This window comes from Nicrophorus vespilloides, unplaced genomic scaffold (assembly GCF_001412225.1).
Source record: "Nicrophorus vespilloides isolate i.1.1-1 unplaced genomic scaffold, Nicve_v1.0, whole genome shotgun sequence".
Lineage (NCBI taxonomy): Eukaryota > Metazoa > Arthropoda > Insecta > Coleoptera > Silphidae > Nicrophorus > Nicrophorus vespilloides.
In genome coordinates, this window is record NW_017095475.1 from 60,559 (window position 1) to 84,889 (window position 24,331).

Sequence of the window (24,331 nt, forward strand, 5' to 3'; positions counted from 1 at the left end):
ATTTACACCCTAAAATATTAAATATTTCCAATCTTAGTAAAGTAAAGTAAATTGCATGCATCATTTAGTGCAGTGGTTTCCAAACTTGATGTTACTGCGCCTCCCTTAAAAATAATTAATCCTTTAGGGGCGCTTTAAGGGGCTCCATTTCATAAAAAAGATAAAACTTTAGCAGTCAGTTGGAAAATTGCTCACTGTGACTAATATACGCGTCTACTCTTAGACTAGTCCGCGCCTCACAGTTTGTAAAACGCTGATTCAGGATATGCAACTTTAATTTGTTTACTCTAATTTTATAGAGAGTGATTACCAATGCTTGTCGTCAGTGTCGGATTAAGAATTGTTAAGAGTCCTTAGGAAAATTGTATTTGAGGGTCATCCAAAAAATTGTGATATTAAAAGCAGAGAGTCGAACCAAACAGAAAACTATAATCGGAATTGTTCAATTTAAAAAATGGAACAAAATTATAAAATCGGTTTATAGAGAGAGGAACAATTTTCGTCTGAATTCGGATGATTTCGATACCATTTAGAATGTTTTCATATTTTTATTTGGCGATAATAAAACTTCGTTGGTAATGTTTTATTTATGTAGTTATTCACCAATTTCGACATTGTGTTGTATTATTAAAAATTGCATTTTGTTTTCGTTTTTAATAATAAAATAATTAATTAAGGTTTATTTCTTTTCAATTTTATAACTGAAAACAAAACGGGGATTTGTTAAATAATATTAAACCAAAATTTATACCGGTATCTTTGATGTTCGACTAGATTTTAAATTACAACTTTAACACCTTTGTTACCTGAACATTGTTAAAAAATAAAAATGTTGTTTGGATTTCTTTGAAAACATATTAAAATTGTTTCAATGATATATAAATTTATAGTACAACAACATATTTGGTAATATTTATGATTAATAAAATATTCTAACAATTCATCAAATTGTTTCAATAATTTTCGTAAATTTATAGTTTTAATTTATGCAAATCAACTGAAAGTTATCAACAGATTAATGTTAAAACTGAAATTTAATGTTTTATCTAAAAATATTAAAACGTATATAAGTCACTTCTAGTGAGGTTGAAGCATTTCCTTTGAGGAATTACCCGTATATTGAATCGTGTATACACAAAATAACATAATATTAATAGGTTTAATGCTTTAGGATGAATGCAAATTATTTTCTAAGAAATCTCGCATCGTAAATTTTTACGATCGGAATTCTGAAATTCTTATTTTGTTGGAATATTGAATATAGATATTTTACCAATAATAAATATAAAATAAATAATATTCGAACGAAATTAATGTTAAAACTAAAATGTAATGTCTTATCTAAAAATATTAAAACATATATAAGTCACACGTACACACACAATCATTATAATTACAAAAAGTACATTTATAATTTAAAAATTTGTAATGTATTTTATCAATCATTACACAAACGCGAAATTAGAGAAAAAGTTGAACTATATATTAAAGATTTAATGAGTATATTTGAATACAATACCTGAGAAATAATCAGAATATTCGGAATTATTAAAAATAACTAAATTAATATACAAATGTATAGTTTAATCATAAATTTGGTAATATTCATACGTGACAAAATTAATTTATAGTTTTGAATGTGCAGATATGCGATGATTTTCTAAATATATATAGTAACAAAACATAACCAAAATCAAGTTAAAGTAAACTTCAATATATATTTAATATCTTTGCTGCTTCTATTTTTGGTTTAATTGTTTTGAATTATATTTCATATGAATACATTAAAAACATTGTTTCAAGATGTTTTGTTGCTATTTATCTATATTTGTTACGAGTTTTTCTAAAATATGACTATCAACCCCAATTTTCTTCATTTGTTAATTGTGTGAACTATCAAATTGTTAAACAAATTATCTTTGTTCTAATAGAGAATCATTATATTTCCATATTTTTCATGTAAAACTATATTTCTAGTATAAACAAAGTTTGTATTTTTTTAATAAATTTTGTAACAATTATTATTGTATATACTTGTTTTTTTTTTGTACGTTCTCTTTTGTTGCGGGGTCATAAACCCTTTCCGTCTGTTAATATCAAACAGGTATATTCTTGAACCATTTCAACCCCTATTGGTAGGGGGTGGCCTACCCCCACTCTATCGGTTGGCAGTACTGCAACTCGAATGACATAAATACGATAGGCAAACCTCGAACCAGCATCAGTCAGTGACAGTAGTTGTTTTGTTAGTGTTTGTGACAAGTTTCGGTCGTACGCAAAAATGGCCGACCCGCTGAGTTTACTCCGACAGTACAATGTTAACAAGAAGAAAATCATCGAAAGGGATAGCCAGATCATCTTCGGCGAGTTCTCCTGGCCGAAAAACGTGAAGACCAATTACCTGATGTGGTTAGTAAAATGCAAAACATAACCTAACTTTTTAGAGTTCGCGCAGTTGTTTATATTTGTAAATAATGTTACCATCTGATCTTTTTCAGGGCTGGCAAAGACGGCACCACCAAGGAATACTATACGTTGGAATGTTTGCTCTTCATCCTCAAGAACATTTCACTTACCCATCCTGTTTACGTGAAGCAAGCAGCTGTAAGTTATATCTTTCGCAGAATGCTTTATTAGATTCCCATTATTAATACTATTTTTTGTTTTTTTTTTGCTTTAGGCTGAGAATATACCTGTTGTAAGGAGACCTGACAGGAAGGATCTACTGGCCTACTTGAATGGTGAAAGCACAAATTGTAATGCCATTGATAAGAGTGCTCCTTTAGAATTGCCCACTCAGGTATGTTATGATTGTATTCAATTTAAAAAAAAACGCAATATTTATTATTTTTGTTTTAGGTGAAAAGATCTGCTGAATATGATGGACCAGAAAATATTGCAAAGAAGCCTCGTTTTGAGGATTTCCATGTGCAGAAGGTGCGAGAGCAACTGGCTGCCAGGCTGGACGCGCCTAAGGAGGCTTCAGTCACAGTCGATAATATCAAGTAAGTAGTTTTAGCGATTTTAAAATAGCTATATATTAATACAACGATTTGTTTTTTTTTAATTTCAAGGTCTCTGTCAGAGGCTATGTCTGTGGAGAAGATTGCCGCCATCAAAGCTAAACGTTTGGCGAAAAAGAGGACTACCATTAAAGGGAACGACGATATAGGCCAGGAGTATGATATTAGGGCCATTTTAGATCTGGATGTAGATGTTACCAAAGATATCATAAGCAGAGAAAGGCAGTGGCGGACGCGAACGACCATCTTGCAGTCGAACGGAAAGACCTTTGCTAAAAATATTTTTGCCATGTTACACAGTATAAAAGCTCGCGAGGAGGGCAGGCAACGGCCCATGCAACAAGCCCCAGTGGCTACGCCTCGTCAGACACCAATCAGACTCATGGCTCAACCTGCTGTATACAATCGTTACGATCAGGAAAGGTTTATTAGAAAGAAAGAAGGTTCGTGGTTTACGTTATTATCCATTTTGAATATGTTTATTAATTTGTTAATTCTTATTTACAGAGACTGAAGGCTTCGAGATCGATACCAAAGGTACTTACCATGGTATGACGCTTAAGTCGGTGACGGAGGGTTCGGTGAAGACACGTCCTCCGACCGCTTCCCTACCTACGACACCACAACCTGCCAATCAGCAGCAGCAAAGACCCCAATCCGGGACCAAACGTGTCTCCAGGACACCTATCATTATTATACCTGCAGGCGCGTCCTCCCTGGTTTCCATGTACAATGTGAAAGATGTTTTGCAGGATTTGAAATTTGTTTCTATTGAGGTGAAGAAGGCTGAGGGCGCTCGTCGCGACAATGAAGTGTTGTTGCAAAGACAACGCAATGGAGTGACGGTACCTTACAGGGTGGTGGATAATCCCGCCAAGTTGAGCCCTAGCGATTGGGATCGCGTTGTAGCTGTATTTGTCATGGGACCAGCGTGGCAATTCAAAGGCTACCCATGGGAGAATCCCACTGAGATATTCGCAAAAAGTAAGTACACCTTAAAGACAAATCTAATTTACATCATATTAACATTTGTTTTCTTTACTTTCAGTTTGCGCTTTCCATCTGAAGTACGACGAAATGAAACTTGATAGCAACGTTGCTCGTTGGTCTGTCACTGTCATTCAGCTTTCCCGGACGAAAAGGCATTTGGATAGGGCCGCTCTGATGGTCTTCTGGGAGAAACTGGACAAATACATATTGCAGTATAAACCTCATCTGAGGTTCTGAGACAGCGATTAAGTTTTATATATGTAACGATGAATTTTATATATATAAAAAAAACTATGTGATGAGTGAATCATCATTGTATATTATGTACAGAGTATCCCGCGAATGTTTATTTTTATGTGTATTCATGAAATCATATATCATTTTTTTATTTTATACAGAATCATAATTCATTCAATGGATTTTATCTACAGTTTTCTTAATACATTAGTAGTGACGGATGATTGACTAGACACTTATATATTTTTTTTTCAGTTCGAAATATCCCCGAAAATGTAGAAAGCAAACATTGTATAAAATGTGAAGAAAAAAAAACAATGTTTAAACCGAATTTATGAAAGACAAGATAAAATCGGTTTAATGAGACATTAATTGTAAAAAATAATTGTTGAATTTTTATTAGAAATAAATTATATTCTTTATAAGCTATAAATATCTAAGATGAATTATTTTCTTTTTTCACTCTCGTTCTATTTTTTGTATACGTTCGGATAAGGTAATGCAATTTATTTAGATGCATGATAATAATCGATAATTGATTATTAGTTTAGAATTTCTTTTGTTTTTGTTCTTTCTAAATGTAGCTTAGGAAATTATTTTCTATTGTTGGCATGGAGGAAATACTTCCAATTTCCAACTTATTACCAATTTGTTTTGTACTGTTTTAAAGTTACAATAAATAAATATTCTATTACAAAAAAATAAATGATTTGCTTTTATTTATTATAGTTAGAAGACAATCTTAACAAATACACTTATTACAGTAAAGTAAATTTGTTTATATTTATAGATGTATTTAACTGACAGAAAACTTTGTTTACGTTTTGACTAATAATGATGCACTTTAAACCTATTTACTTTGTTATGAAATTATTTAATAATAATAACAACGCGAAGAAAAATCTTGAACCAATTATTAATTAATTTAAATTTAAATAGCGTTTGACGCATTTATAATTACTAAATCATTTCAAATTTTGGTATAATTTTAGTTACCAAATTCCTTTCTTACTATTGTTATCAATTAAAAAATTGAAATTTCAAAAGAAATAAACCTTAATTAGTGACTAGTTCAACACATGCGCATTGTAATGTGTCTTCGGTTATATTTACATTAATATCATTTTTAATGACTTTCATTTCAGTTTGTTCTAATGTTAGTTGCGCAAGCCGGTGGTTGTTTGAGAGGTTTTTGTTTTTGAAGTGATGAAAACGGGAGAAGGGCTTTATTTATATTGATTATTAAGCGTTCCCACAGAATTCGGCCTTTATGGTTTTGTTTATTATTTATTTATTTGAAAAAAGAATTCGGAGTATTCAAAGCAAAGTTTTAGCACACGACCATCAAATATCAAACATGGAAGAAAGCGAATATTAATTAATTGAATGAAAAAATAATAATTGAACCGAAATTAACCTTAATTAAAATTTTCTTAATTGAGCAATTTTACGTTACGATTATGGTTCGATTCCGGTTCGACTCTCTGGTACTAAGAAAGTAATTTATAAAATATGGTTACTAACTGACAACAAAGTCAAATTTTAATGTATAGCAGAAAAAGAAGCAAAAAGTACTAAAGAAACCTAATCATTTATTTCATCACTCATTTATGAAAGATTACTTGCAGTTTGTGCAACAATATGATGAATCACACAAATTTTCGGATTTCCATCATAGAAAAATGAAATCAGTGCATCTCACTTGAAAAGAATATTCAAATATTTCATATCATGCACTGATTGTGTAAATTGTAAATTGTGTGTATATATTGTAGGTTTGTGGAGGAACTGATCATACTCTTCAAAAAGTTTGACATGAGCGCGTGAAAATGTTGAAGTTTATTCTGATCGTGATTCTAATTGGTATTTGTTATTTCAAATCATGGCAAGTCCGCAGACGTTGCAAGGATGTTCTGAATTTGCCGGGACCTAAGAACTATCCGTTTATTGGAACAATTCTAGAATTTGGAAACAATCCTGTAGGTATGTCAGATTAATTTTAAACTTTTTAGATAACAATATTAAGTTATTAAAACATATAAATAATTATAATATATTGATACTAGAAATAAACAACGTTGATTCAGCAAAAAATAATATTTCACCGAATCTTAAGAATAAAAAAAAATGTAAACAATGACAGTTGTAAAATTGATTATACAAGCACAGTAACAACAACAACAATAATAAAAATAATTTATTGATGTAAAGCCTAAAAGAGACTAAATAATTAAATAAATGATTCAGATTCAACAATGTAATGAGAAATATATGAGTAAAAGCGAAATATTGAGAAATGGGATTTAAAATCATTGGCTCAGTGAAAAGTTATTAAACTTTCACAAGTGAATACCAAAAATGCTCTGCTTGGTAGATCCATGGCCGAAATTGGGGCTAATAAAACATATTTCTAACTATATTAAAATGGTACAATTAATTTTTAAAATTATGATGTATTTTTTTAGGGACTTAATACATCTAAGTTAATTAGATGATAAACTTAATTAAATCTAAATAGTTCAATTTAAAAATATTGATTCGTGTTTTATTTCGTTGTAATTTGTACAGATTTTTTGAAGAACATGCAACGGTTGTTCGAAGAGCACGGCTCGATATTGCGTTTCTGGAACAACACTGAATACCCGACGGTTATGATATCAGGAGCCAAATATATGGAAATAATATTAGGATCTTCGGAGCACATACACAGGACGCGACTCTATAGATTCCTGAGGGTTTGGCTTGGAAATGGAATTCTGGTGACCGATGGCAATGCTTACAAATAAGACACATACATACACATATTTATTTTGACAATTATTATAGCAACAACCTGGCGAAAGCACAGGAAACTCTTGAATCCGATGTTCAGCACGAACATTTTGAAGGGCTACATCTCGATATTCCAGCGACTTTCTGATATATTAGTTGACAAAATAAGGGAGAATGTTTCAGTTCCTTTTGATATCTTCCCATTAATTAATTTATACTCGTTGGATTTGATCTGCGGTAATTTAAAATTGCAAAATTTACAAATACGATTAAAACGATTTATTTTTGGGTAATATAGAATCGGCGATGGGTCATGAGATAAATGCTCAATTGAATCCCGAGTTTCAATACGTAAAATCCGGTAAAAGATTCTTCGAGTTGCACTTATTTCGCTTGTTTTCTCTGGTGAGGAGCAACGATTTTCTGTACAGTTTCATGGATGCCAGCAAAGAACAGAACGAGCACATCGAGTTGATGAAATTGTTCGTGAATAACGTGATCAAAGAGAAAATAGCGAATTTCCATGATGAAGATTACAACAAACCTAAAGATATGATGGATTGGTTCCTGAAAATCGCAAGAGACGGTTATTTGACCAAAACTGAAATTATAAATGAAGTGGATACCTTCATGTTCGGGGTAAGTTTGATGCGCTAAGAGCAACATATTTTAATGAGGATTTGCAGGGACACGACACCGTTACTTCGGTTCTGAGCATGACGATCTTCGAGCTTGGAAAGAATCAGGATGTGCAGGAGAGATTGTTCCAGGAAATCGATCAAAATATCTCCGGAAATGAGGAGATAACGCTTAGTAAATTAAATAAGTTGCCTTATATGGAATGCGTCCTTAAAGAATCCATGAGGCTACATACGCCAGTACCTTTCGCGGAGAGGCTTTTACGGAAGGACATCACCATTGGTAAGCTTACATACAAATTGTTAAAAAACTTAAAGTTATTTTGTTAAGATGGATGTTTGATACCGGCCAAGACAAACATTTGCGTGCACTTTCACGGTTTGCACAGGGATCCTGAATATTTTCCCAACCCCGATCATTTCGATCCGGAAAGATTCACACCGGAGAACAGCGCCAAAAGGAACGAGTTTTGTTTCGCCCCGTTCAGTGCTGGTCCTCGAAACTGCATAGGTATGTCTAGATTTAGATATTTTTAATGCGCTGATGATTGAATTATTTCAGGAAAAAAATACGCCATGATGGTTATGAAATATACCGTGGTCAAAATCCTGAAGAACTTTAAGATTAACCCGGTACCCGGATTTGATATGATATTAGGAAATTTCGCAATTCTTAAATCTGTTAATGGAGTTTTCGTTAATTTACATCCTAGGTAATTATATAATACAAAAATATTAGTACATTAAGATAGCATTAGACCAGCGTTTCTTAACCCATGGTAACCCATCACAAGTGTGAAAGTGAGGAACTGCGAAAAAACAAATAAATCGCAGCACAACTACAAATAAATATGTTGGGTCGCGCAGCAGAAAGGTTGAGAAACACTGATGTAGATTATTTGGATTGTATTATTTCTTTGGTATATGGAAAAATCAATTATAATAAATTTATTTTGATCAGTAATCTAGAATATTTATGAGTTTATAGTACATATTTAATTTAAAGGAATTTAAAGTAAAACTTTTTTTCAACTCTGATCTATATTTTCATCATTTTTAAAGGCTCAACAAATTTGTTATTTGTTTCTTAATAATCCACTTCCCAAACAATTGACTGAGTAAAATTATAGAAAAAATTGAATTAATTACTTTTTACTACGAAAAATCAATCAAAGAAACTTATAAAGCTGCTTAACTTTATATTTGAAAACGCAACTGCTCAAAATGTAAATTGCGTGGAAATTGGACAGCAATTATATAAATTCGTTTAATTGTGACATCATTCCTGCTTATAACCAGGAATTAAATATTTACGTTATAATGTTGGAACGTTTGACGAGAAATTCTGAAATTTGTTTGAAACGGGACTAATAAAGGAACTACAGTTCTGCACGAGTCGCGATATAGACTCGTGCAGAACTGAGACGACATCCTAATTATCTTCTACACAATCTTCCTAATGATCTTTACTCCAAAACCAAAATAGTCCCTCTTCTTGACCTTTCCGATACCTTTCCCTCTCATTGAAATGTAAATCCAAACAGTCCAACATCGTCTCCCTCTCTAAATTATGTTCCCCTCAAAACCCAAACATCCTTCCCAAATTTAAATATCCCACATTATCTCTATTCCAATACCTAATGTCCCTCGATTGATACCTTCTTGTTCCTTCTCCGCTACTTTTTTTTCATCATTCTTCTGTTTTTCATATATATTTTTATTGTTCCATAATTAAGTTCCCGGGCGGAACGACCTCGGTCGATAGCCCTTTGGCCAGCCTATTAATATACATTTTTTTTTAAATTTATGTTAGAATTTATTTATTTGTTTTGAGAATTGTTATTATTATTTAGTTGTTGATATTAGCATTTATTTATAGAATGTATTCTTTTTTTATTTATTTATGTCTGGCCAATAAGTTATTATTATTATTAGAGGAACTAAATACATACACACATATACCACACAAAAAGAGACATACCTGCATAGAGAAATTAAAACGATCATTTATGTACAAGCAAAGAAATATCTGCAGTCAATTTTTAGAATTTTGGTTTGAAAATTTTGTTTTGAAACTTTCTGGACACCAAACATTTTTTACAAACTAAATGTTAATTATTTTATTTCTTATATTTTTCTCAGATAACAATTTAAAAAAAATTATAGATCTATTGTTCAAACAGGTCCTGCAGAAATAGACAATATTCACATTTGCCACGTGCACACATTCGTTACTACTACTAGATTTTTTTTCACGTTATTACATATTTTTTTCCTTCTGGAAAACTGGACACTCTTTTGGCAAAGAGTAGTTGAAGCGAAAATTTGTGTTCTTTGTCATTTATTGGTTGTCACAGATTCGTTCCACGGAATAAACTTGTTTCCCATGGACATACAGTGAAGTCCCCAATTTCGAAAATCTAATCTTATTTGTAAAGAGATTTAATTGTATATTTTAAATCTAGACTCGAAAAACGGTTTTTAATTGAAAAAAACCGTTATTCGAAAACAAAAAAAAAAGGACCCTACAACGAGTCACAGTTAATAATTAATGTTAAATTAACCTATTTAATGAAATATGAAAACCACTGGCCTTGACCCATTCATTGTGCAACAATATGCATCTTACAAATAACAACGTTATTGTGCATTTTACTTGAATAAGTGAAATACGTGGAAAAAGATATGTGGCATAATAAAAGAATATTCAAATGTTTCATATCATACATCAACAAATTAGTCTCTTCTAGGTATATATTGTTAATTTGTAGACAAACTGAACATATTTTTTGAAAACTTTGATCTGAGCGCCTGAAAATGTTGGCGTACGTTCTGATCGCGATTCTAATTGTTTTTCTTAATTTCAAATCATGGCAAGTTCGCAGACGTTGCAAGGATGTTCTGAATTTGCCTGGACCTAAGAACTATCCGTTTATTGGAACAATCCTAGAATTTGGAAACAATCCTGTAGGTATGTCAGGCTAACTTTAAACTAATAATTTAAGTTAATAACCAATGAAAAGTCATAAATCTTTCAATTAATTTAGTACAAAATATATTTCAAAGAGGTTGCTATAAAAATTATAATTTTATTGACTACTAGTAAATATACATTATTTTATAATATATTGATACTAGAAATGAAAAATTTTGATTCAGAAAAAAATAATATTTCATCGAATCTTAAGAATATGTTTGTATTTTTGAAATAATTCTTTATTTTATATATAAATAAATAACCAATGCACGCAGTGTCAGAACTTTAAATCTTGCACCCCCCACCCCTACAAAATATTATTAGAACCCCTAAATCGCTCGGAATATTTTAAGTACAACCGAAGATAAATTTGCTGTAATGAGGCAAATCTTTTTTTGAAATAGTGAAAATCATTGAGCGCAGTGCCACATTAAGAAAGCTGTGGAACCTAGACATCAGTTAGTTTTACTCTTTGAGGTCCCTAAACAAATGTGTATTAGATCCTTATTGATCCGCCTCCCCTATCTTTATAATTTAAACGCCATTAAGCAATTCTTGCTTTTACCAACTAAATGTATTTAAACTTATTAAATTGAATTGAACAAGAAACATAGTAGTGACGAGATCACAAAGGACGTTAGTCCGCAAAATGATATGTAACAAAATAACTTGTTTGGCCAGTATGATTTTATATTGCCAATAATTAAATATTGAAATAATTTAATCTAAATACTTCAATTTAAAAATATTGATTCTTCTTTTTTTTTTTTGTTATTTGTACAGATTTTTTAAAGAACTTGCAACGATTGTTCGAAGAGCACGGTCCGATATTGCGTTTCTGGAACAACACTGAATACCCGACGGTGATGATATCAGGAGCCAAATACATGAAAATAATTTTAGGATCTTCGGAGCACATACACAGGACGCGACTCTATAGATTCCTGGAGGTTTGGCTAGGAAACGGAATTCTGGTGGCCGATGGCAATGCTTACAAATAAGACACACACATACACGTATTTATTTTGACAATTATTACAGCTACAACCTGGCGAAAGCACAGGAAACTCTTGAATCCGATGTTCAGCACGAAAATTTTGGAGGGCTTCATTCCAACATTCCAGCGACTTTCTGATATATTAGTTGACAAAATAAGGGAGAATGTTTCAGTTCCTTTCGATATCTACCCATTAATTAATTTATACACTCTGGATTTGATCTGCGGTAATATGAAATTGCAAAATTTCCAAATACGATTAAAACGATTTATTTTTGGTTAATATAGAATCGGCGATGGGTCATGAGATAAATGCCCAATTGAATTCCGATTTGCAATACGTAAAATCCGGCACAAGGTTCTTCGAGTTGTACTTAGCACGCTTGTTTTCTCTGGTGAAGTCAAACGATTTTCTTTACAGTTTCATGGATGCTAGCAAGAAACAGATCGAACTCGCCGAAGTGTTGAAATCGTTCGTGAACAACGTGATGAAAGAGAAAATATCGAATTTTCGTGATGAAGATTGCGACAAACCTAAAGACATGATGGATTGTTTCCTAAAAATCGCAAGAGACGGTAATTTGACCAAAACTGAAGTAAAAAATGAAATGGATACGTTTATATTTGCGGTATGTTTGATGCGATATGAGAAACACATGTTAATGGAGATTTGTAGGGACACGACACCGTTACTACGGTTCTAAGCATGGCGATCTTCGAGCTCGGAAAGAATCAGGGTGTGCAGGAGAGGTTGTTCCAGGAAATCGATGAAAATATCTCCGGCAATGAGGAGATAACGCTTAGTAAATTAAACAAGTTGCCTTATATGGAATGCGTCCTTAAAGAGACCATGAGGCTACATACTCCAGTACCATTCGCGGAGAGGCTTTTACAGAAGAACATCACCATTGGTAAGCTTACACACAAATAGATAAAAAACTTAAAATTTGTTTTCTTAAGATGGATGTTTAATACCGGCAAAGACAAACATTTCCGTGCACTTTCACGGTTTGCACAGGGATCCCGAACATTTTCCCAACCCCGATCATTTCGATCCAGAAAGATTCACACCGGAGAACATCGCCAAAAGAAACGAGTTTTGTTTTGCCCCTTTCAGTGCTGGTCCTCGAAACTGCATAGGTATGTCTAGATTTAGATATTTTTAATGCGCTGATGATTGAATTATTTCAGGAAAAAAATACGCCATGATGGTTATGAAATATAGCGTGGTAAAAATCCTGAAGAACTTTAAGATTAACCCAGTACCCGGATTTGATATGATATTAGGAAATTTCGTAGTTCTTAAATCTATTAATGGAGTTTTTGTTAATTTGCATCCTAGGAAATGATATAAAATAAAAATATACATTAAGAAAGCATTAATATTAAGTAGACCAGCATTTCTCAAACTATGGTTGGCGGCCCAAATTTGGGCAGCGTTAAATTTTTAAGGGGTCAAGGAATGACAGCTGTCACTAAGGGTCAAAGTAAAAAACTGGTAAAAAAAATAATTGGGTCGCAGTACAACTACAAATAAATATGTTGGGTCGAACTGCAGAAAGGTTGAGAAACGCTGATGTAGACTATTTCAACTGTATTGTTTGTTTGTTATATGGAAAATTAATTATAATACATTTATTTTGATCCGTAATCTGTGTTTATAGTACTTATTTTATTTAAAGGAATATTGCAATCAACATACGCACATTTTCACAATCTTTGTCGTTTAATACTCAAAACCAGTCAGAAGACTTGCTTTTTTCAACTCAAATCTATATTTTGATCATTTGTAGAGGTTCAACAAATTTGTTATTTGTTTCTTAATAATCTACTTCCCAAATAATTGACTGAGTAAATACTGTAGCGTTTATTTAAATTATAGAAAATATTTTTTTTTGCTACAAAGAAAATAAAACAACTAAACTTATAAATTATGAATCGATATGTAAACAATTATAAAATTGAGGCTGTCTAACTAAATTTATGGTTGTACGCAACTTTGTAATATGTAAATTGCGTGGAAATTGGACAGCAATTATATTTTTAATTGAGATAATTTATGTACAAAAAAAATATTACTTACAATATTTTGTATTGAAACTTTCTAGAAACCATACATTTTATAGAAACTAAATGTTGAAATGTCATGGATCTATTACTCAAACGGTTCTTTGTTTTGAAATGGTGAATTTTTTGTAAGCTTTTTTGTAAGAAGATCTTTAACTGATATTTGTTTGAATATTTGAATTTTACTACATATATTTTATTAAATTTATTTCTCTATTTTAAGTCTAGACTCAAAAACCGGTTTTTCAGTTGAATCTGATTTTCGAATTTTTGAAAAATGTCTAAAAAAAACCAGTTTTCTAAAACTTTTATTTACATACACCAATGTATATATTGTTGGTTTGTAGACGAGCTGAACATATACTTTAAAACCTTTGACTTGAGCGAGTGAAAATGTTTACGTTAGTTTTGATGGCGATTCTAGTTGGTTTTCTTTATTTCAAATCATGGCAAGTCCGCAGACGTTTTAAAGATGTTTTGAATTTGCCGGGACCGAAGAACTATCCGTTTATTGGAACAATCCTAGAATTTGGAAACAATCCTGTAGGTATGTCAGACTAATTTAAAACTATAATTAAAGTATATAACTAATGAAAAGTTATAAATCTTTCGTGCAAAATATATTTTATAATAATTATAATTAATACTTATAATATATATATATAAAATACTGATGTAATAGCTCCCATCTGCAAAATATTATAAAAGCCCCTAAATCGCTCGCGGTGTTGTCTGATGCAGCTGCCTCTTTGCATCAAAGTAACACACGGTTCTTATTCAGACATATCTCTAACTAAATTATATTAAAATGTATTTTTTAGGGACTTAGACTTGTTAGCCAATTAGATGAGAAACCTAAATCTAAATATATCAATTTAAAAATATTGATACCTGTTTTTATTTGTTGTTATTTGTACAGATTTTTTAAAAAACATGCAACGATTATTCGAAGAGCACGGTCCGATATTGCGTTTCTGGAACAACACTGAATACCCGACGGTGATGATATCAGGAGCCAAATACATGGAAATGATCTTAGGATCTTCGGAGCACATACACAGGACGCGACTCTATAGATTTTTGGAGGTTTGGGTAGGAAACGCAATTCTGGTGACCGATGGCAATGTTTACAAATAAGACACATACTATGGTATTTATTGAAAATTATTACAGCGACAACTTGGCGAAAGCACAGGAAACTCTTAAACCCGATGTTCAGCACGAACATTTTGGAAGGCTTCATCCCAACATTCCAGCGACTTTCTGATACATTACTTGACAAAATAAGGGAGAATGTTTCAGTTCCTTTTGATATCTTCCCATTAATTAATTTATACTCGTTGGATTTGATCTGCGGTATTTTGAAACTGCAAAATTTCCAAATACGATTAAAACAATTTGTTTTTGGTTAATATAGAATCAGCGATGGGTCATGAGATAAATGCTCAATTGAATCCTGAGTTGCAATACGTGAAATCCTGCAAAAGATTCTTGGAGTTGCACTTAGCACGCTTGTTTTCTCTGGTGAAGACCAACGATTTTCTGTACAGTTTCATGGATGCCAGCAGGGAACAGCTCGAACACGTCGAATTGATGAAATCGTTCACGAACAACGTGATCAAGGAGAAAATATCGAATTTTCATGATGAAAATTACGACAAACCTAAAGATATGATGGATATATTCTTGAAAATCGTAAGAGACGGTAATTTGACTCAAACTGAAATTAGAAATGAAGTGGATTCGTTCATATTCGGGGTAAGTTTGATGCGTTAATAGCAACACATTTTAATGCGGATTTGCAGGGACACGACACCGTTGCTTCGGTTGTGAGCATGGCAATCTACGAGCTCGGGAAGAATCAGGATGTGCAGGAGAGGTTGTTCAAGGAAATCGATGAAAATATCTCCGGAAATGAGGAGATAACGCTTAGTAAATTAAACAAGTTGCTTTATATGGAATGCGTCCTTAAAGAATCGATGAGGCGACATCCGCCAGTACCTTTTACGGAGAGGCTTATACAGGAGGACATCACCATTGGTAAGCTTACATACAAATTATTTAAAAAACTTAAAGTTTCTTTTGTTAAGATGGATGTTTGATACCGGCGAAGACAAACATTTGCGTGCACTTTCATGGTTTGCACAGGGATCCCAAACATTTTCCCAACCCGGATCATTTCGATCCAGAAAGATTCACACCGGAGAACAGCGCCAAAAGGAACGAGTTTTGTTTCGCCCCGTTCAGTGCTGGTCCTCGAAACTGCATAGGTATGTCTAGATTTAGATGTTTTTAATGCGCGCTGATGATTGGATTATTTCAGGAAAAAAATACGCCATGATGGTTATGAAATATACCGTTGTCAAAATTCTGAAGAACTTTAGGATTAACCCGGTACCTGGATTTGATATGATATTAGGAAATTTCGCAGTTCTTAAATCTGTTAATGGAGTTTGCGTTAATTTACAACTTAGGTAATATAAAAATATTAGTGCATTAAGAAAGCATTAATATTAAGTGGACCAACGTTTCTCAATCCAAAATTGGGTCGCGTTAAATTTTTAAGGGGTCAAGAAATGATAGCTATCACCTAATTTCAGTGAGGAACTGATAATAAAAATTATAGTACATATTTAATTTAATGGCATATTGCAAATATACGCACATTTTCATATTTTTTTCTTCAAATTATATATTTAATTAATTACTTTTTTTAGAACAAAAAATAAAACAAACAAAGTTATAAATTACTAATCAATATGTAAACAATTATGAAATAGTATCTAACTACATGTATAGTTTGATTTGTATTAAAACACTTAATTATATCATCAATATTTGATAGATGTGATATCCACATATGTTTCATTTGAAAACTTAGTTTGGAAACTAAGGGATCCATACCAAACATGATTAACAAACTAAATGTTTCCTCAAAAAAATTTAGAGATTTTGTATTCAAAAATCATATTTGACTTACAGTTAGAATATACATGATTTAACTTCTTCTTGTTCTTATATTTACTGAAATATCCTAATTACTAAATATTTCGATATTTCCATTTGAATTCCAATAAAAAACGAATGCTTTTGTTACGCACATTACGACTTTTGTAACCATATATAAAAAGATTAATGGTACAGCAAAAATATCAGTTATCTCAAAGATAATTTGTATAAAAATAATTGATGTTCTTATCAATAAACCCCCGCTTGGGAGAAATCCCCTACATGTAGAAACGTCTAGTCAACGCTTGAATTGATGTTAAATTAGCCGATGATGTTAAATTATTTGATGATCACTGACCTTGACCCATTGAAGCATTATACAAATTTTCCGATTCAATTTTTATCGCAGAAAAATGGAATCCTGATTGGGTATCTGACTTTAATAAGTGAAATAACCAGAAAAATCTGTGAGTTAATAAAACAATATTCAAATCTTTCATATCATACATAAAAAATACTTAGTCTAATCGCAGCCTCAGAACGTCATTAATGTACTAATTGTGTAACTTCTATTTACATACAGCTATATATTGTGGGTTTGTAAACGAACCGAACACATTCTTTAAAAACTTTGAACTGAGCGCGTAAAAATGTTGGTGTTGGTTCTGATCGCGATTCTAGTTGGTTTTCTTTATTTCAAATCATGGCAAGTCCGCAAACGTTGCAAGGATGTTCTGAATTTGCCTGGACCTAAGAACTATCCGTTTATTGGAACAATCCTAGAATTTGGTAACAATCCAGTAGGTATGTCAGACTAATTTTAAACGAATTAAAGTTAATAGCCAATGAAAAGTTATAGAAAAATGTAAATAAATCTTACAATTAATAATAATAATTTATTGGCCGGACATCAATTCAAAAAAAATACATTCTATAAATAAATAAATGATAAAAAAATATTAATAGGCTGGCCCGCCCGGGAACATAAATTTAATTATGGAACAATAAAAATATATACATATGAAAAACAGAAGAATGAAGAAAAAAAGCAGCGGAGTAGGAACAAGAGGGTATCAATCGAGGGATATTAGGTATTGAAATAGGGATAATGTGGTATATTTAAATTTGGAAAGGATATTTGGGTTTTGAGTGGCACAAAATTTAGAGAGGGAGGCGATGTCGGACTGTTTGGATTTAAATGTCAAGGAGAATGAAAGTTATCGGTCAAGGAGAGGGACTATTTTGGTTTTGGAGTAAATGAGATCATTAGGAGGATTGTGTAGAGGTATTGTGTAGATTGTATTTTGGTGAGAATACGAAGGGCGGACGGGATTTCGGCATTGGGAAACCGAAGGAAAGGACAGCATATGGATTTGTAAATGGATGTTTGACACATTATGGATATTTCGGTGTTACGGAAGATTAAGGAACGGAAATGACGGGATCTGGATATAATTTTGGATTTGAGTTGTTTGGAATGGGAATTTAGGTTGTCTTACAATTAATTTAGTGGATTTCAAATTTTATAAAAAAAAATGTATTTTAAAGATGTTGCTTTAATTATTATAATAGTTATGATTTTATTGACTATTACAAAATATACATTATCGATACTTATAATATATTGATGCTAGAAGTAAAGAATGTGCTGAACCAACAAAAAATAATATTTCACCGAATCTTAAAAATACAAAAAATAACAGTTGTAAAATTGATTACACCGCATAATAAGACACGATATGTATAAATATTGGCTAAAACAGAGTAAACAGTTAAAATTGTCAATGAATAATTAATAATTTAATGGCAACTTTAATGAAAATAATGAGAAATGTAAGAAATCTGTGTGCAACACAAAGTGAAAGTGAAAAATTAGGAAATAGGATTCAAAATCCTTCGCTCATTGAAAAATTTTGAAACTTTTACAAGTGAATACCTTAAAAGCATAAGTAAATTACGTAATCACAAAGTATCTAATTTAGAACAAACATCAAATTATTTAATTACAACAGCAAAATTACAGTAGACGTTATTTATAAAAAATGATGTTCGTTTTCTAAATAACATTCTCAATAATTTGCAAGCAATCAAATACCAATCACAAATTTATAAATAATTACTACAAATTAAACTGAATTATAATTTCTCAGTAATAATAACAAATGCAAATGCTTAAAATATTTATATAAAATAATGTTTATTGCAAGAGTTATACAAAAATTAAAAATAAATATTTAGCAAAAATGCTCTGATTGATAGATTCATGGTCGAAATTAGGGCTAATCAAAGTTTGGTAAAAAATAGTTATAATTTAAATAAAGTAACCTTTATTTTATACATAAATAAGCAAATAATTTATAACATATATAATTAAGCAATTTTTGTCTTCAAGAACTATTCACAAAATAAAATTATTAAATAAAATTAAAAACGTTTTTCTTGAACTATTTTATAATGATTCAATTAAATATTGCAATTATTAAAACCAGTTCCAAATGATTTTTAAGTGCTAGCGCTGCCTCTTTGCATCATAGCACTATACGGCCCTGATTAAAACATATTTCTAACTAAATTATGTTAAAATTGTATAATCATCTATTATTTTTTTTATAAAATATAATGTAATTTTTTAGTGACTTACACTTATTAGCTAATTAGCTAATGAGTAACTTAATTAAATCTAAATACTTCAATTGATTCGTGTTTCATTTTGTTGTCATTTGTACAGATTTTTTGAAGAACATGCAACGATTATTCGAAGAGCACGGTCCAATATTGCGTTTCTGGAACAACACCGAATACCCGACGGTGATGATATCAGGAGCCAAATATATGGAAATAATATTAGGATCTTCGGAGCACATACATAGGACGCGACTCTATAGATTACTTGAGGTTTGGCTAGGAAACGGAATTCTGGTGACTGATGGTAATGCTTACAAATAAGACACACACATGCACGTATTTATTTTAAAAATTATTACAGCGACAACCTGGCGAAAGAACCGGAAACTTTTGAATCCGATGTTCAACACGAAAATTTTGGAGGGCTTCATCCCAACATTTGAGCGACTTTCTAATATATTAGTTGACAAAATAAGGGAGAATATTTCAGTTCCCTTCGATGTCTTCCCATTAATTAATTTATATTCATTGGACATGATCTGCGGTAATTTGAAATTGCAATGTTTGCAAATACGATTAAAGCGTTTTCGTTTTGGTTAATATAGAATCAGCGATGGGTCATGAGATAAATGCCCAACTGAATCCTGAGTTGCAATACGGGAAATCCTGCAACAGATTCTTGGAGTTGCACTTAGCACGCTTGTTTTCACTAGTGAAGACCAACGATTTTCTGTACAGTTTCATGGATGCCAGCAAGGAACAGATGGAACATGTCGAATTGATAAAATCGTTCGCGAACAACGTGATCAAGGAGAAAATATCGAATTTCCATAATAAAGATTGCGACAAACCTAAAGATATGATGGATATGTTTCTGAATATCGTAAGAGACGGTAATTTGACCCAAACTGAAGTTAGAAATGAAGTGGATACGCTCATATTTGCGGTAAGTTTGATGCGATAAGAACAACTCATTTTAATGCATATTTGCAGGGACACGACACCGTTGCTTCGGTTCTGAGCATGGTGATCTTCGAGCTTGGGAAGAATCAGGGTGTGCAGGAGAGGTTGATCCAGGAAATCGATGAAAATATCTCCGGAAATGAGGAGATAACGCTTAGTAAATAAACAAGTTGCCTTATATGGAATGCGTCCTAAAAGAATCCATGAGGCTACATCCGCCAGTACCTTTCACGGAGAGGCTTATACGGAAGGACTTCACCATTGGTAAGCATACAAATAAATTGTTAAAAATCTTAAAGTTTGTTTTGTTCAGATGGATATTTGATACCAGCGAAGACAAACATTTGTGTGCACTTTTACGGTTTGCACAGAGATCCCGATCATTTTCCCAACCCCGACCATTTCGATCCGGAAAGATTCACACCGGAGAACAACGCCAAAAGGAACGAGTTTTGTTTCGCCCCTTTCAGTGCTGGTCCTCGAAACTGCATAGGTATGTCTAGAATTAGATGTTCTTAATGCGTTGATGTTTGGTTTATTTCAGGACAAAAATACGCAATGATGGTTATGAAATATACCGTGGTCAAAATCCTGAAGAACTTTAAGATTAACCCGGTACCCGGATTTGATATGATATTAGGAAATTTCGCAGTTCTTAAATCTGTTAATGGAGTTTTCGTTAATTTACAACCTAGGTACTAAAATATATTAGTACATTAAGAAAACACTAAGTAGACTAGCATTTCTCAACCCATGTATGGCGACCTAAAATTGGGCAACGTTAAATTTTTAAGGGGTCAAGAAATTATAGTTATCACCTTACGTCAAAATGAGGAACTGATAAAAAAAATCTGGTTCATAGTACATCTACAAATAAATATGTTCTGTTGCGCATCAGAAAAGTTGAGAAACGCTAATGCGCTATTTCAATTGTATTAATTGTTTGGTACATGAAAAAATCAATTTTAGTAAATTTATTTTGATCTGTAGTCTGTGTTTATAGTACTTATTTAATTTAAAGGAACATTGCAATCAACAAACGCACACTATCTTAGTCGTTTAATACCAATTAGAAACTTTTTTTTTAGAAAATAAATCCGTATTTCTGTAGTTTTCTTAAGTTATAAAATTATATTATTTGTTATAAAATCATACTAAAAAGATTATATTTTTGTTTTCAAACATCGAAATATATTTTTTAACACGTTTCAGTACAATATATGTCTTCTTTTCAACGCAGTATTCTTACTACCAAAAAAATAAGTATCACAATTGTATAGTAAATTCACCATGAATCAAATATCTAACGTATATTTTTATAAATGATAATTTTACTAAGATGGGGCGTTTCACGATAAATCCACTACAAAATAGAATTAATATTTACATACACGTTATTTTCTCTAAAATTTTAGACGAAAATATCAAGAAAAAATATTGAAGTAACAATCATTTAGATTAAAATAAAACATTAATATTTTATATACTTCAAAAGCGACCTCTACTAAATATTTATAAAAATAAAGAACATTTACAATAAGTCAAGGTCAAAAATATATTTATTTCTATAAAAGGAGCTATAGAAAAAACGATAAAATAGTTTTAAAAACTGGAAAATATATTTTTCATAACGTGGATCACAACTAAAATAATTTTACATCGAAAATAAAATATTTTAGATACTAATTTTTTTTACATAAGTGCAATATGTGTAGATAATTTTACTTCATTTATAAAAGTACATTCAAAATATTGTTAACTATAAAAGTTATTTTTAATTGTTAATTAATATTCATATAACTAAGAAAAGCTTAAAATTAATAGAGAAAAAATGTATAAATTATTTTTTTTTTACGAAAGCTTAAACAATTTCTATGAGTTGTTTTTTTTTTAATTTTATAATTATTTGTAGCTTTCGTATGTTTTTTTATACATTTCCTTAGATATTTTGCAGATTAATTTATATTTTTTTATTAATGATATGAAATTAGATTATATAAGAATTTATATAGATTATAATAAATATACAATAATCTAAAGAAGTTTTAAGGTATGTGCATAATAATTGAGAAATATTAAATCAGTCATTTGAAAATTGAAGAAAATAAAATCTATATCATTTGGAAAACGAAATTATTTATAAGAGATTCTTTTACTTTCAGATACATAATTTATATTATAAAAATTTACATAATAGTTAGAATGAATGCAATAGAAATATTTTTGTGATAATAAACTGTCACTATAATATTACTTTAAATAAATAATAATGTATATATAATTTAAAAAAAAAAAACAACTGATACAAATAGGTCTTTGTGCCCTATTTACATTTTTTGTACCATTTATAACTTATTGTGATGTCATTAACTTTAAATTCTAAATAACTTAATAACTATTTTGTATTTTTTGCAACAACAACAACAACCGCAGCAGCAGCAACAACAACAGCAGAAACAAAAACAACAGAAGAAAAATAGCGGTAATGAGCCAACGGGACTACTAGTAAATAACCCGTACTCTGTTTTAGCTAGTCTGCCAAACGCCTCGGAAGAGTCCCAGCCGAAAGTCACACCAAATACTACAAATAAACCTAAAACCACACCAAAGCCACCGCCGTTCTTCATCCCAGACGTGGATGATATCAATAAACTCATCAAGGATTTTGATACCGCTGGGAAGAACGCGTACACACTCAAATTGGTTGGGAAAAATCAGGTGAAGGTACAAGCGAATGGTACCAATGATTTCGAAAAGATTAGCGCGCTAATCAAAGAGAAAAATATCCCATGTCACTCCTACCAGAAGAAAACTGAACGCTCCTTTAGGGTCGTATTAAGAGGTATGCATTCCTCATGCAATACCGAGGACATAAAGGAGGAAATTGAGTCCTATGGCCATACTGTACGGAATATCAGTAAGATAAGGAGTAGCAGGGACTCGAGCAAACAACTTCCTATGTTCTTTGTTGAGCTGAATGCTATGGACACACAAAGAACTACTGTTCCAAGCAACCGCGCTGCGTGAAATGCGGGCGAAAGCATTTTTCAGAGACACCAGCTAAATTCGTATTGTGCGAAGGCAACCACCCAGCTAACTATAAAGGATGTACGGTCTACAAGGAAATCAAGGAGCGGACATTTCCCTCACCTAGACCCAAAGAACAACAAATTTGTTTAACTCCAGCAACTACACCCGCTAACCCAACGACACCAGGGAAATCATATGCCCAAGCAACAAAAAACCAAGTTGAAGCGATACCCGTACATGGTGTACAGCCATCCGCATCCAACCAATCAGATAAGCTATATGATATGATGTTTCAACTCATGGGACGGATGGACACTATGTTCGCTCTCATCACTGAACTTGTCAGGAAGTTGAAATGAACTACCAGGAATTTAAAATCGTAGCCTGGAATGCAAACGGGTTGGTCCAGCACACCCAGGAGGTAATACATTTTATAAAGTCCCTGAAGTTGGACGTGATGCTGGTCTCAGAGACCCGATTCACTGTCCAAAGCTACATTAACATCCCAGGGTATACCATCTACGAGATAAACCATCCTGACGACACAGCACATGCGGGTACTGCTCTGATCATCAAGAACACAATTAAGCACTACGAACTACCAAACTTTCGGAGAGAACACCTTCAAGCAACGAGCGTTGTTGTTGAGGACTGGAGAGGCCCAATTACCGTATCAAGTGTGTACTATCCTCCGAAACACAAAAATAAGATGGTCCATTTTGTGGAATTTTTCGAAACCTTAGGCGAGCGCTTCATTGCTGTGGGTGACTATAATGCAAAACACACAAATTGGGGTTCAAGATTAATTACTACCAAAGTGCGTGAACTACTGAAAGCAATGCAGTCACTACACCTCGCGCTTGTTTCCACTGGTGAACCAACTAATTGGTTAGCAGACAGACCCAAACAACCTGACCTGTTTTACTTTGCTATTGTAAAAGGGATCTCTACCAACTATTTTCGTATCTATTTTCGTGTTTCGATTTGTCATCGGATCATTCTCCCATTGTATTGACTCTAATGGCGTCAATCCAGTCGCGAACTAAACCACCATCGCTCTTCA

General features: G+C 32.0%; 3 protein-coding genes and 1 pseudogene across 3 annotated transcripts; all 4 read left to right on the forward strand.

The window, feature by feature from the left end:
• Positions 1-2,221: 2,221 nt before the first annotated feature.
• LOC108558436 (parafibromin-like) lies at positions 2,222-4,599 on the forward strand. Its single transcript, XM_017915384.1, has 7 exons — positions 2,222-2,409; positions 2,499-2,604; positions 2,681-2,800; positions 2,860-3,005; positions 3,075-3,466; positions 3,531-4,007; positions 4,072-4,599. The coding sequence occupies exons 1-7, from the start codon at positions 2,282-2,284 to the stop codon at positions 4,248-4,250; spliced, it is 1,548 nt and encodes a 515-aa protein (XP_017770873.1). The 5' UTR covers positions 2,222-2,281; the 3' UTR covers positions 4,251-4,599.
• A 1,442-nt stretch (positions 4,600-6,041) lies between these two features.
• On the forward strand, positions 6,042-8,407 carry LOC108558943 (cytochrome P450 4d2-like). The gene is made up of 7 exons (XM_017916076.1): positions 6,042-6,233; positions 6,819-7,019; positions 7,077-7,259; positions 7,321-7,661; positions 7,709-7,943; positions 7,992-8,171; positions 8,223-8,407. Exons 1-7 carry the CDS (start codon positions 6,080-6,082, stop codon positions 8,375-8,377), a joined length of 1,449 nt encoding a protein of 482 aa, XP_017771565.1. The 5' UTR covers positions 6,042-6,079; the 3' UTR covers positions 8,378-8,407.
• A 2,023-nt stretch (positions 8,408-10,430) lies between these two features.
• LOC108558343 (probable cytochrome P450 4d14) lies at positions 10,431-16,361 on the forward strand. The gene is made up of 14 exons (XM_017915273.1): positions 10,431-10,631; positions 11,421-11,621; positions 11,679-11,861; positions 11,923-12,263; positions 12,311-12,545; positions 12,595-12,774; positions 12,826-12,971; positions 14,086-14,248; positions 14,621-14,821; positions 14,875-15,057; positions 15,119-15,459; positions 15,507-15,741; positions 15,792-15,971; positions 16,025-16,361. Exons 1-14 carry the CDS (start codon positions 10,478-10,480, stop codon positions 16,177-16,179), a joined length of 2,898 nt encoding a protein of 965 aa, XP_017770762.1. The 5' UTR covers positions 10,431-10,477; the 3' UTR covers positions 16,180-16,361.
• A 924-nt stretch (positions 16,362-17,285) lies between these two features.
• On the forward strand, positions 17,286-21,146 carry LOC108559027 (annotated as a pseudogene).
• Positions 21,147-24,331: the final 3,185 nt, after the last annotated feature.